The sequence below is a fragment of the Mastacembelus armatus genome, chromosome 8 (assembly GCF_900324485.2).
Source record: "Mastacembelus armatus chromosome 8, fMasArm1.2, whole genome shotgun sequence".
Taxonomy (NCBI): domain Eukaryota; kingdom Metazoa; phylum Chordata; class Actinopteri; order Synbranchiformes; family Mastacembelidae; genus Mastacembelus; species Mastacembelus armatus.
In genome coordinates this window covers 20,688,918-20,703,292 of record NC_046640.1, presented here as the reverse complement: position 1 = coordinate 20,703,292, position 14,375 = coordinate 20,688,918, and the positions used below count along the sequence as shown (strand labels likewise).

Here is a 14,375-nt window from a genome sequence, read left to right as displayed (position 1 = left end):
TGCAGAAGACGCTGCTCCAAAGTCTCGCGGTGCTTTGCGTCTTCTCGCTGCTTCTCCAATAAAAGCGGAGCTCGCCTCGTAGGCTCAGCTGACGCGGCGCTGGGAGCTGGCGGGCACCAAAGAGGTGAGAAGGTGCTGTTTTCTTCTTCTCTTTCTTATTATTGTCACTAAATCCTGAAGGCTGCGTAACATTTCAGCTCTCGGTGGGGGAAACAGCTTTGCGTGCACCTTTGCTCCAACACTCTGCTCCACTTTGGCATCCAGGTGCCACCGGACGCGCCGTGCGCTGGTAAAAGCCACAGGAAGCGCGTTGTTTTCGTTCGCTCCTCGTCATTTTCTCCGCGGAATTAACAGCTCGGCGCTTTTGATGAGCCGAGCACATGCCGAGGGCTCCCCGCTGCGAGGAACAGCCCGAGCCGACCCCGCGGCGCTGCTCTCCCGTCAAAGGCTGCATTGTGTCCGGGCTGGCATCCGCCGCCGGCTGCTGCGGACAGGACGGTGCGGTTCATCCCCGCAGGCTGCGCTTCAGATTTATCTGCTGTTCACACAGCTGCTTCGACAACCACACACATGTAGGTGCAACTGAGCACTGACAGTACATGTACTGTGACAGTATGTGCAGAAATACCCGAGTCTGCACAGAGAACTAAGGAATTTAAAGGGTTGTTTTATTCCCAAGTTATTGATATAATACTCAGAATACAGCAGATTCTACACTCAAGCAAAAGTAGAAATACCACAGTGAAAAATACTTCGTTACAAGTAAAAGTTTAGTGAAAGTCCCGAAGTATCATCATCCAAATGTACTTGAAGTATCCAAAGTAAAAGTACTCATTGTGCAGAATGGCCCATTTCACATGAATGGATCTGATATTATTGGATTCTAATTATTGATGATTATTGTGTTGATCACTTTAATGGTGGAGCTGATGTTAACTACTTTATATACTTCTAATTTGAAGTACTTTCCATACTGCTGGGTATGCTGGGACTAAACTGTATTTTGTACTTTGTAGGAATTAGTGCAGTGCAGTATGGGAAGTATGAAATGGAAAAACCTAAAAATAATTATGTGCAGCTCTAATTAAACATTACACATAAAAACATTCAATATAATTTTAGCTGTGAAGTAAAAAGTATGTCACAATTGTGCCGAATTAGAGTAACAGAGTGAAAGTACTTTGTTATATTCCACCACTGACGGGCTTTCTCGGTATTTTCAGACCCCGTTATGTCTGATATGGTGACGACAGTTAATTGGTTGGTGTGCAGAGAGGAAGACGTGTGCAGCCTCTGGAGAGAGGAAAGATGATTTTCCATGTCAATGGGCTCCTCTTAGCTTCAGGAAAGAGGAAATAATATGAGGACTATTGCACCAGAGCTCCAGATTTAGAAATCTGCAGAACAGAAAAGCGACGCCCTGCGACTTTCAAACTGAACAAGGAAGAGAAGAGATAAGGGGATAAAGTATAATTAACAAACATGAACTGTGATTGAGATAAGCCCCAGGTGAAGCACACACTGGGTTTTTGTCTTTCTGCTGCTGGTTTGTGCCTTGCATGAGAACAGTGAGCTTCAGTGTGTTTTGCACACACTGTATGCAGTCTGGGTGCAGCAGGATACTTGTGTTACTTCACGACGTGCAGAGTCTCCTCCTGGTGTGCAAATATCTGACAACCACTTGTGATTTGACTGCTGGGAATGGGAGTTAGGTCAACTCCAAGAGGTGACAAAGAAATTCAGTGCATGCCTTGTCAAAAACCAAACGCACTAAACTGTCAGTCGCTCAGATTGCTCTAGTTTCAAGCTTTTTTTAGTAACAGAGGATCGTGATTTTTTTTTTTTTTTCTCCCCTAAATCAATGTGCGTTACTAAGTGTGATAGGATATGTAAATGGGATTTAAAAAACACAAAGTATTCAGCAACACACGTCTGAGCATCTAAATATGTTGGTCTATTATTATATTTTACATTTAACCTGGTTTCACATTGTCATTGTTCTTGACGCTCCTTCTCTGCTTTTGTGAGCCTTTGTTTTTCTCTTTCCAATGCATTAACAAACGATCCAGTAATCCAGCGTTTTGATGTAATAACGTTTGATTTCAGCGGTTGTTATCTCTAAAGGCTGGAGGTTTTTCATCCTCTCTGTGTTGTCTCTGCAGGCACGGACCAGAGGTGAAAGTTAATCCATGGATGGCCAGTCACCCTCCTGTGCAGCACACTCCTGCAGTGAACCAGCATCATGATAAGCCCGAGCCGACCACACACTCTGCTATAGCTGCCGTTTATCTATCGCCATGGTGACAGAGAGCTCCTGGACCTTGACTCTGTTGCCATGGTGACCCTGTAGCAGGAACCCTGTAACTCCAATCTGTTGCCCTGGCAATCACATTAAAAGCCCCAGGTAACTTATTTCAATCTGCTGCCATGGCGATGCTGTGGAGACGCCCTATAAAGTCATAGGTCTGTTGCTATGGTGATCCTGTAGCAAAAGTGACAGTCACTATGGGAACGTCCAGAATGTTTCGCATTTTTGTCGTCCTGGGTTCGGCCTTCATGATCCTCCTGATCATCATCTACTGGGATGATGTCGGAGCCTCTCATCTGTACTTGCACACCCCCGTCTCCCCCGGCCCAAAAATCCCACATCCCCCTCCCCAGCAGAGGCCCCAAACCTCCCGGACCCCGTCCTTCCTGTCTGACATCGACGCCTTCGTTAACCAGTTCTTAGAGCCAGGAACTGGTGAGCCCACAGACCCCGCCCCTGCTGACACAAGCAACCAATCGGAGAAAGCAGAGGAGAGGTATATACCACGGCGGGAGTGGAAGATTCACCTGACTCCAGTGGCAGCCGAGCTCCGTGAGAGACAGGTTCGTATCTGAAGTTACTGTCAGCAGCAGTGGGAGTGAATGTTTGGGGCTGGATTATATTGAACACATAAGCAGTTTGACATGCTCAGCAGGGAAAGCACAGGTGTAATTAGTAAAACTATTCTTGTCATGGCAGCAGACAACTGCACAGAGAGCATTTTTAATGTCATCAGTTCCACCTGTGGTGGGAAGGGCCTGTCAAAACAGCCAGATTTGTGCTGCACAACCACTAATTAAAGGAGCCTGTACTGATGGTAGAAAACCTTAAAATAACTGCAAACTAAACTACTCGACCTAAATCCGACCATATATTATCTAATACAGAGACATTTCTTCTTTCTCTCTGTTTTTCTGGACTAGTGCTGATATGACACCTACAGCTTAGTAACAGTACAAATAATTTGAAGTTGTACTTTGAGAGGATCAGTAATATGAAATGCTTCACACAGTCAATGGTACAGGTGCTTTTCTAAAATAAAATACAGACTAAAATTACATTTGTTCTTTAAAGATCCCACACACACACACAAACAAGGTGTTTTTAATTCTTTATCTAATTTGCCTTTTTCCTGAGACTGTGTTTGACTCACCTCCTGTTAGTTTTGTTGCACCTTTTGGTGAAGGAGTTGTCGTCCTCTAGTTATCTTTGGTTCCTGAAGTGTGGCCTCAGTAACTCCAGCTGCATCCTGAGGACTCATCCGTTGAATAAGTGGAAACACCTGTGTGGGTGAACAGGGCAGTCAAAATCAAAAATTAACTTGAAATAATTTGACGCTGGAATTCAGCAACTAGTGCCTGTTCATATGTGTTTAAGGATTTTTGAATTGCTGAGCATTTAAATTCTTATCCTGTTTGGTGTTATAAGAAAAAGAGCTTAATTAAACCTATAATAGTAGAAATAATTCTGTGTTTTACCAAATGGATTATTCAGGAGCAGCGGCGACGGCTGCTTCAGGAAGTGTGTGCTAATGACAGCGTGGTGTTTCCTGGCAAAAACCGCACGTTTGATGACATTCCCAACAAGGAGCTGGATCATCTCATTGTGGACGACAGGCACGGTATCATCTACTGCTACGTTCCTAAGGTAACGCCAGCACCTTTAAATAAGAGGCGGAGCCATACGATAAACCCACAGTCTGTTCTGTTGTTTGTTCTCTGTTGTTTTACTGTAATAGCTGTAGATTTAATGGTATACCTGCCTCCTGCCCCTCAGGTGGCCTGCAGTAACTGGAAGCGGATCATGATAGTCCTCAGTGAAAGCCTGCTGCATGATGGGGTTCCACAGCGAGACCCCCTGGCCATCCCCACAGACCTGGTCCATAACAGCAGCATGCACTTTACCTTCAACAAGTTCTGGAAGCGCTACGGGAAGTTTGCAAGGCACCTCATGAAGGTCTGTCAGAGCACTGTGCTTTACTGAGCCCATAATATTAAATGATACCACTATATATTAAATGCTCTGCTTATTTGGTGAATGTTCATTGACGCTGCATGGTGAGGCGTGTTTGTTATTTTGGCGAATTAATGTGAACAGAACTGTGACAGCTGCTAAATCATTTAGTTCGGTGTGACTGGCAGGTGCTCCTCTCATTCCGTCTTAGCGTGACGCGTTCTTGGTTCCACAGTAAAAGCTAAATTATCATAACCCTTTTTAGAGCTGCGTCACTGCATCGCACCTCACGATGATTTTACTGATGCAGACATTTTCATCTAACCAAAAGCATCTCTGTGTGTAATTGCAACGGCTGCGTTTGGGGTTAAACCTACCTCTGCCAGTGTTTATATCATGATACCAATCTCATATTATCTGCTAATGCTATTTCACGCTGGGCGATTCTGCTCCTTCCACACAGGGATGTCACTCTAATTTTTTTTTTTTTTGTGGAATGGCTCCAGACTGTTTTCTCCACCACAAAACTCTCAGGGTGTGTGATGCAGAGGTCACTACAACAGGTGACCCCCAGCTGTTTCCAGCTGTGGCCCTGTGCAGCTCTAGCCACAAAATCAAAAGGGAACAAATTCTCCACACAGTGAATTGTTGTCGTTGTCGCTTCTTATTAGTTGCTTCTTGTTTTCAGTTGCCTTCACCAATTAACTGCCCATTAAATGTGTGTTCATTTTCGAAGGTGAAGCTGAAGAAGTACACCAAGTTTCTTTTCGTGCGGGACCCCTTTGTGCGTCTCATCTCCGCCTACCGGAATAAATTTGAACTGCGCAACGAGGACTTCTATCGGCGCTTCGCACAGGTCATGCTGCGTCGCTATGGCAACCAGCCGACCCCTCCTGCCTCTGTGGACGAAGCGTTCACGGTGGGCATCCATCCCTCCTTCTCTCACTTCATCCAGTACCTCCTGGACCCTCAGACGGAGAAGGAGATGCCCTTTAATGAGCACTGGCGGCAGGTGTACCGGCTTTGCCATCCATGCCAGATTCAGTATGACTTTGTGGGCCACCTGGAGACGGCAGAGGAGGACGCTGAGCACCTACTGCGGCAGCTGCGGGTGGACAATGTGGTGGAGTTCCCCAGCTCTCACAGGAACCTGACAGCCAGCAGCTGGGAGGCCGACTGGTTCAGCACAGTACCTGTGGAGGCGCGGAGAGAACTCTACAAGCTGTATGAACCTGACTTCAGGCTCTTTGGCTACGACCGACCAGACTCGCTCCTCAATGAGTGACTCATGTTTTTACAAACCCAGCCACACTAAGACTGTTTTTTACATAATGAAATGATACTGCAGCCCCAACGGCAGTGACACCTTCCTTTGATCTGGGCTTTGCAGACATTTAAAGTCACTGAATGTGCACATTATTGAGGACACTCACTCATCCAAGGAAGCACACTAATGAGGTGAAGCCAGGTATCAACCATTACCCATTACTGTCTTTCTCCGTCCTGTCACCAGGAATATGTAATATTGTGCAAACAGCAGCTGTCCTTAAGATGTTGGACAGTCAGTGTACTCCTCAACTCATCGCTCCATGCTCAGTATTTTGCACTCCCAACCTCTGATGTCACACCAAGCTCTGCTGTGACAGATCACACAGGCTTTTGTAGCAGGATGTTGCAGAGAAATCTTTCTGAAGTTATGTCACAGAAACCCGGTGTGTGTGTGTGTGTGTGTGTGCGCGTGTGTGCGTGTGTCGTCACCACAGATGTGGACACAAAGCTAAAACATGGTGTAACTAGGTTAGTATTACATGTAGTTGCACTGGTGTGTTAGTTTTGCAGCTAATTTATTTTGCATTGTGGAGGTGCAGCGTTTATGTTGAGCATGAAAGGGATTTGTATGTTGAAGATACATGCTGACAGATTCTTTTTATACCTCATGCACAGACTAAGACATGTTACGTAACGTATACTGTTCCACCTCAGTAACAAACCCGACTGTGTCTTCAGACCTTCAGCATGGTGAAGTCTGTTAAATTATACCAGAATCTTTTCTGACAGTATTTTAGCAGCTTGCTTTATTAGCATGATATAAATGCCACATTGTGTAGAAGCACAATCCAGCGAGCACCAGACTGCAGAGCTGGATTGGTCTCAGCTTGTCTTTGAGGCGTAAAACTGGAGTGTGCACATTCTTTTGATTTCATCTCAGCTGTAAATGTACAGGAGAGCAGATGGCTTTCTAAAGGGAACCATTTCTTTTATAGCTTGTTGTTACCATGTCATCATCCACAATTGATCATCTTTGTGTTTCCATGCACAAACTGCAGATGTTAAAGCAGAACCACACTGGGTTACCCTGGAGACTGAACAGTGCTGTTGTTCCCCCTGAAACAGGATGAACATTTTTTACCTTTTAAAGGCAGCACTTCCAGGGGGTGCAGAGCTTTGTAGCAAGGAACTGAGCACATTACATGAAGCCAGCAAAGAGTAGTACGGACTATGTACAAGGCTACAGCTCTGCACTGAGCATATTAACTACAACTGTAAAGTCAGTGCACGATGAGGCTGTAGTTGGTATTAACCCTTTACCAGACACCACTCGTGTTTGTGCAAAAGCTCAAAAATAATCTCCCCAAAATAAAAATAAGGTCAACAATTTTTAATCCTAATCACAAACCTGGTCTTTACAACCAGAAAGTTAAAATGTGAAGAGACTGAACTATGGTTGCAGAGGCACAAACATGGTACAAATGCAAGTTTGGTTTTGCCTCGACTGTCGTTTCTTTGGCCGAATAAATAGAAAATAAGGCCTTAAGGTTTGGAAAACACTTTGGAGCCACAAGTCGGAACAAATTCTCTGTCGAAGTTGTTCCCACTGACACTAAAAATAAACTTTCTTCTTTGTTTAGAAGAAGAATCAGAACCAAGAGTCTTACTGTCAGTACAGACTGACAGTAAGACAAAAACAACTGAAAGTGGAGCTGCAGAGGCCAAAGTGTCCCACTGCTGAGATGGTGTCCTTTAAAGGGTTAATGTCAGAGCTTCAGAGTGCAGGTTTGCTCACAGCCAGAGGATTCAGGTCTGGGGTTAGGCTGGATGATTTACAGGAGAAGAGCAGGAAGAGAAGACAGTGCCTTTGGTTGCAAAAGTTTACACAGCAAAAAAGTATTTTTGTAGGAGGACTTAATTTTTACACAATACAAAGAGAGCTGTACGAAGCCACAACAAGGTATATTTGATATCCTGGGCCTTGTTTATCTTGTGTGATTATCATTCGGGACAAAGGAACTAACGGGGCCCTCCAGCAGAATGGCTCGGCTGTTTTTCTGGGAATTTGTATGATTAATTATTGTGTGATGACTCTTTCGGTGTGCTTTGTGTCCAGTGGATCATTTCAAACACAGCGTTACTGTGTTGTTTGTACTGTACATGATGTCAAGGACACGCTCTGTACCACGTTGTTCTACAAGTCACAGGGATGTTCACACTAGTGACTGTGTGTCGTCTCTCTGCCTTTTGCTTTCTAGGTTCTAGGTTATATTTCTATGAGTGTGGAGCATTTTGTATTGTATCATTTTAATCTAATGTTGACTCTTTAATAGTTAGCACCTGAACAGGTGGAATTATTTCACATCAGCAGCTGTAAGAAAAAAAAAAAAAAAAAAAAAAGTCCAGTAAGCCATTGTCACAGCAACAAGAAACAAAACACACCCAGTCGTGTCAGTCTCACAGTAACAGTGTTTGGATTAGCAGGAGGATCATGTTTCTATACGCATCATCTGCTCTTCATCCAAGAGAAATAAAGGTTGTGGGTCATGATGGAAGATTTATGAGTCTCTGTGGAAATCGATCATGTCTCAAGACCAACATTAAAAACGTCCTTCAGTGTTCTTCTGTATTATATGATATAATAGCACCATACAAATCATTTTTAGATAATACTGGGACAAGACTTATAATGACCTGCCATGTTAGCATATTATCTGATGTCCCCCAGAGAACAATTCAAGAGGGGATTGTCTCAACACTTATAAAGCAGAATAATTATTGATCGAGGGGCTGGAGGGGATGGGAGGGAAATATACTGAGAGCATATAAGCACATTTCTCAAAATGTCAAGTTTTTTGCTTTAATAACGGCGCCTTTCACCGTCTCACCCGTGGGATTCTTTACCCTGCAGTAAATACAGTTTCCAACTTCAGCAGGCTTTATAAGCTAAACTACAGCTCTACCTTTGGAGAGAGACCAGGGCCATGGAGTGTTACTGTGAGTGTTAATCCAGGCTGTGTGGGTATAAATTACAGCATCTCCAACGATCAGAAATGACCTTATAATAAATCAAAACAGCTCAAACACATTCATCAACTAGCAGGCAGAGCAACAGGCACCATCACTCAGAGCTCTGCACATTCACTGAAACGCTGCTGCTGATTTATAATCACGAATGTTCACTGGCCTCCAGTGGTCACAGTGAGCAGCTACATCCAGTTTGAACTACACAGAAGCAGAGTGAGACTTTCAAAGTCGATCTAAGCAAACGGTAATTAGGGCCATTGTTCACTAGGGCGGTCAGCAGATATCATTTTTAAATGATTCATTTCAAATTATTATGTTGGGAAACAAAGTGTAATTAACATTCATTGTTAAAGGCTATAAAGTGACCCTTAAGTTGTACCCAGGGAGTTGTGATTACTTACTGTGCTCCAGTGATCTGCTGCATCACTGCACGGCTTCAGGTCTTGATGGTTGCTTGTAGATCTGGGTTCAGACTCCACCAGGTAAAGGTAGGGTCCTGGAAACACCAGATTTTGACCAAAGAAAACCAAAGGAATTCCACCTCGTTCGAACTAACAACCAGGCCTCCACAACACATGAACACAAACAGCCTCATTATTATTTCTAGATTTAGTTCTTGAATCTAGAATCCAACCTGTTTTTGGTTGTATATTCTCAGATACACAGACAGAGCTAACTAGCTGTAGTTACAAACACAGAGTGGTAACATGTCCGCCCGCAATGCCTTGTGGGAAACTCTTGGCTCACAGTAGGAAGTGAGGTGGCTGGTAGGACGGCCAATGGTTTTGTTCAGGTCGAATAAAATGATTGGTCAGAATTTTCTCAGGCCTGTTGCTGCCACAGATGATTGAAGTTTCTTCTTTATGTTGTCAGCGCGTTTCATTTATTCACTGCCATCGAGACGAACAGAGAAATTCATGAAATGGAAGAAAAACTGCTCCAAAAACCACCTTCCCCACCTTTAAACCCCATAATGGTCGGAGCATTGTTTTAGCTCGTACGTTGTGTTGCATTAAACAACAAACAAGCTGCTGACACAAAGTTTAGCAAACAGACTAAATATAAAGTTGGACAACGTGTTGCTGCTTCCTGCCACTGAAGCCATCAATCATCAGAGATACGCCTGTTGATGAGCATTTACACATAGTTTGTATGTATGCTGTTCTTTATTATGTATTCAGTTATACTTTGGCCTTATTAGATAGCTTCTTTCTGCTTTGCATTCAGGCATCCTGTCATTCATGTTGCATTTTATTAGATAATATAGTAACAATGGGGAGGAAGAGAGAATAATCAGCACCTTCTGGCATGTTCAAGTACACTTTAAAAGCAAAATACAATTCAGTTCATGAAATATCAGTCAGTCCAACGTCAGTTCAGTTAGTTCAGTTAGCACCATGTTTCAGCACCACAGAGAAACCCTCACTAACCAATCATACTTTCCATTTCCACTTCCAACTACATAAAGCGTTGTTTCTTAGAGCGCGATGGAGAGAGTAGTAATTATTTTAGTACAAATAAACAGATAAAATATGGTGACCTTTGGTTCTTTAAAATCTAAAATATTAGGCTCTCCAAAATATCATTACTACAGAATTCATGCAGTTTACATATAAGAGGTTGAGAGAATGTTTGCAGCTCTTTTTGTGACATTTTTAGAAAAAATAAAATGTTTTTGTTGAAAGTTAGATGTGAAGGCTGATCTCTCAACCCTACATGCAAACATACGAAGCTACAACTAACTGAAGGTTACATCCAGATTCAACCATGTCTCCAAATATCACTAATAATAAACATGTTCAATCTTATTTGTTTGGTACAAAACCGAAGCATAAAAACAACAAGTCATTGTTTTACTAGAGGGTTATGTGCCAGAGTATTTCCTGGAAAACTCCAGGAATTCAGTGCGTATGGCCAAAATATATTCTGGCACATAGCCCACCAGTAAGACAATGAATTATTATTTGACCAGACAGACAGAAAAGTCGTATCAATCTCCTCATTTAACCTGGCAAGAGGACAAATGGCATATTCTTAAAATGTTGAAACCCTGCCGGGTCTTTTTTGTATGGAAATACAGTATGACAAGCCTGAATCTGCTGTTTATATTTTCAACTTTTCTACTGGGGTGATTATATTCAGCTTCACATTTTCTCAAAGAGGTATCACTCATTCTCCTGCAACAGTTTTGATTCTGGCACCATGGTGTTTTTATTTACATATCAAAAGAAGAAGAGAGTTGCTTTCTTCTCTGGGTTCAGTTTGTTTGCTTTCCTTCCATACCTTCTTTGACTTCACTCCACACTATGTTTGATGAGGTATCCGTTAAACGTGATGTAAACGTCTACGTCGTCGCTGTAAATTGCGTTCTCCCTCTCCCTCTTGTACAGTCGGACCCACACCCAGTCGTTCAGCTCCAGCTGCAGCATCAGGCTCTGGCTCTGCATGATGGAGCGGTCGCTGGGCTGGGCGTACAGGATGGCCTGCTCCGTGTCGTTCCTCATGATGTGCAGGTATGTCTCCTTGAAGTTCCACGTGTGAATGTTGACGTTAAAGAAGTAGATCCCTGGGATGTGGCAGAAGAACTTCCCCTCGAACATGTCAAAGTGGCCCCCCAGGTTGACGAAGACTGTGTCAAAGACCAGAGCCTGGTACGACTCCAGGCTGTGGAGGGACTTGCGACGACCAATGGAGAAGGCAGAGTACAGGACTTTGCAGGGGTCTCCTGGAAGACCTGCCTGGCCCTTAGAGCCCTTTAAACCCATGGGCCCCCTGGAACCTGGAGGGCCTTCATGTCCACCTTTACCTGGTGTTCCCCTGTCCCCACGGTCTCCTTTGTCACCTGTGATATTATTTATACCACATAAGAATATTTGAAAGAAATAACAGACACACTTGCTCATGGTAGAAGGACTGAAAACAGAAAAGGTGAAAAAGGCAGATGCTCAGTCACAAAGTTCCTTCGCTTTAGGATAAGTCAGGATCTGGTCTGTGCTCTCAGTGACTTCATGCATTCATTAGAAAACCTTCACCCTGTGTCTCCTAAAACTTGACTTTTGACAGCAGCAGCTGTAAAAGAACGGGTGAACTAAACCTGCTGAACCAGTTTGACTGATATAGAATAAACATGAAGCCTCAGTGGCAACCGAATTAAAACGGACATTTCAAAGAAGCATGAGAGAGCTCAGCGTTGTCCTTTAGTACCTTTAAGGATGGTCATGTTGATGTAGGTCCGGACCTCGGGCACATGGCTGAACCCTCCTAGAGGTGGCTGCCCTCCGCTGCCCTCTGCTGGCTCCAGGTGATCACAGCATTGTCGACAAGGCACAGGAGGAGCACCAGGAGGCACCAGGGCCACCAGGGAGATGACGGACAGAATGAGAAGGACACCCAACATAACTGTGTTTCTGGAAAAAAGCAGAGGAGAAAAAAATTGAAGCCAAAATTTAGTTAATCAGTGTCAGTTATCTGAAGTTCTCCCTCTAAAGGCTGAAGCTGTGTGCACCGGTCAGCTTATAGAGGCTCATAGACAAACAGCAACTCAAGAACCAAAGATATGAATCATTTCCAGTTTTCTCCTCTAATCTCTGCTGCATTATCAGACTTTAAAAACAATCAATCGATCAATGAATCAGTATTTCACTTCACTTTACTCATGTAAAATGCAAGTAAATAGTCTTCATTTTATTTGAAACAAGTTTCTGTGGATGCTGCTGAATGTTATAATGCTAATACTTGCTAACCAGCCACCTCAAGAGCCAGTTTACACCAACAGGTGCATGGCACTATTAAACTGTCCCACTGATACAGGCAGGTTTAAAATCCTCTTACATAAGTTGCTGAGTGTAGCACTGAAAAAAATGAGACTGTTTGTGTTCTGCTTCTTTCTCAGAGCAGCGAAAACCAGAAAGAATCTTCGACCCTGAGCCAGAGAAAACATTTATGACCACAAGAAGAAGAAACAGAGCCTTTCTGCAGGAACCAGCATATCTCTGTTTCATTTGGCCGTGCACTCAGAGAAGCATTTCACTGGTTTGTTGAAATGAAACACTATAAAAGCTTTTCATCCATAAATGTCCACAGAGCTGAGTCTGAGGGGTCAGATGGTGGCTCACTAATGCTTTCCTCATTCAAATCCCAAACGTACAGAACATTACATAACGACATGAGAGAGCAAGGAGTACAGGACCCTGCAGACAGCCCATAATTTCTAACTAATTAGCTCAGGAAGGTCGACTCCTCGCAGCAGTTTATTTAGCCCCAAAAAAAGTCTCTTTTTTCAGCCAGGGAGCTCGGCTGCCTGCCAGTCTCTCTGCTCTGTAACAGGAACTGAATGTACTGCTGTGTTTATATAGAACAACTGGACACACGTATGTGACGTGACATAGAGACGCTCAGCAGCAACAGCACAAACACATTCACACACATATCTAAACGTTCTGCATCTGCATCTGGCAATGAGGTCAGCAGATGGAAAAGAAGAGACTGGTGGTGTCTCTTAGCAACACAACTCCAGGCAGACTGTTGTCGGCACTGACAAACACGAAACACATGAAACCAGTGAGTCCAGTTACTATGTTGTTTGTTTGACACGGGTGTTGACATTTCCTGTTGGACACAGAGACACAAAACAACTAGAAAGTGACGCAAAACAGCTTCAGAGCGACTCAGTGGGAACAACAAAGAGATGACAGGTACAGAGAGATGTGACTGACCACAACGAGACAAAACAGAGTGCGAAGACACAAAACACACAATACTGCTATGAAAAGACACAAATACAACTTGAAGTGATGCAAAAGTACTTCAGATATACACACAGTTACACAGACACAAAGTGAGGAGAAACATGTGTTTTCTTTGTTTAGAGCTGTGTGCACCAGCTGAATGTGTGTGTGTGTGTGTGTGTTTATTTCCAACAACAGACTTTGCAGCTGCATGTTGCACATTCAAGTAAAATATTGAAACTGGTGCTAATGGTGTTTCCTCTGGGAAACAGCTGCTTGTGTGAAAAGATTGTGTTGGGACTCCCACCCGGACCCACAGGGTGTTCGACATGGCTCAGACACAGACCTGGGATATTACACAACTTCAGCTGGAAATGAGAAGGAAAGTGGTTTTTCTGCTGCCTCTGGAAACTCTAAAAACATTTCACATACACACACACACGCACATCTGATACTGTATAAGCTTAAAAGTCTGAGTTCATGAAGACAAAAGAGCAGATATGTGTCTGACAACAATATATGTGGCACATTTTCATGCATTAGTCTGTTCTCAGGAAGCCGCAATCACAAGCTCATCGATAAATCATCCCTAATGATCAATTAGCGCGCATGCACGCGGCACAGGCAGCGTTTCTGTGAATGAATCTCACCTCGTTCACGTGTGTGCAGCCGCTTCAGTGTCGGTGGAGACAGGGCAGCAACCAGGGAAGCAGACCTGATCCAGACCCGATCCAGTCCTGATCCAGCAGCGCTCTCAGCCTCTGAGCTCTTAGATCCCTCCTAGTTTCTTGCAGACTCTGGCAACAAGTGCGCGTCCATGTATTTGACAATAGCGCCTCTGAAAGCTGAGCCTGTGGTCCCGTTAATGCAACTGCGAAATGCTTTAATTTACTCTTAGGTTGACTAATTAATAATTAATCCGATCAAATCTTGCACTTTGTCGTCATGTCATTACCAGTAACGATGCTGGGCTCACTCACTCTCCACGGTCAATTTACAAAGTCAGGAAAACTCACGGTCATCGCCCCTGGGTCATTTCCGGTGCCCTGAATTCCCCCTTTCCTCAAACGTCTCATGTACTGCAGCTGCAG

The 14,375-nt window shown here is 43.8% G+C and overlaps 2 protein-coding genes across 5 annotated transcripts; one reads left to right on the top strand and one right to left on the bottom strand.

The window, feature by feature from the left end:
• The first annotated feature begins 60 nt into the window (after nt 1-60).
• LOC113141462 (carbohydrate sulfotransferase 12-like) lies at nt 61-8,151 on the top strand. 4 transcript variants are annotated; one of them, XM_026325882.2, is made up of 5 exons: nt 61-132; nt 2,163-2,871; nt 3,803-3,955; nt 4,085-4,264; nt 4,998-8,151. In XM_026325882.2, exons 2-5 carry the CDS (start codon nt 2,506-2,508, stop codon nt 5,544-5,546), a joined length of 1,248 nt encoding a protein of 415 aa, XP_026181667.1. In that variant the 5' UTR covers nt 61-132; nt 2,163-2,505; the 3' UTR covers nt 5,547-8,151. The 4 variants fall into 4 exon arrangements, with proteins under 4 accessions (XP_026181667.1, XP_026181666.1, XP_026181669.1 ...); XM_026325881.2 differs by having other exon boundaries at nt 62-124; XM_026325884.2 differs by lacking the exon at nt 61-132 and adding an exon at nt 550-572.
• A 1,550-nt stretch (nt 8,152-9,701) lies between these two features.
• Nucleotides 9,702-14,338, bottom strand: c1qtnf6a (C1q and TNF related 6a). Its single transcript, XM_026326141.1, has 3 exons — nt 13,935-14,338; nt 11,762-11,964; nt 9,702-11,399 (listed from the first exon to the last, which is right to left on the bottom strand). The coding sequence occupies exons 2-3, from the start codon at nt 11,952-11,954 to the stop codon at nt 10,852-10,854; spliced, it is 741 nt and encodes a 246-aa protein (XP_026181926.1). The 5' UTR covers nt 11,955-11,964; nt 13,935-14,338; the 3' UTR covers nt 9,702-10,851.
• Between the last annotated feature and the right edge of the window lie 37 nt (nt 14,339-14,375).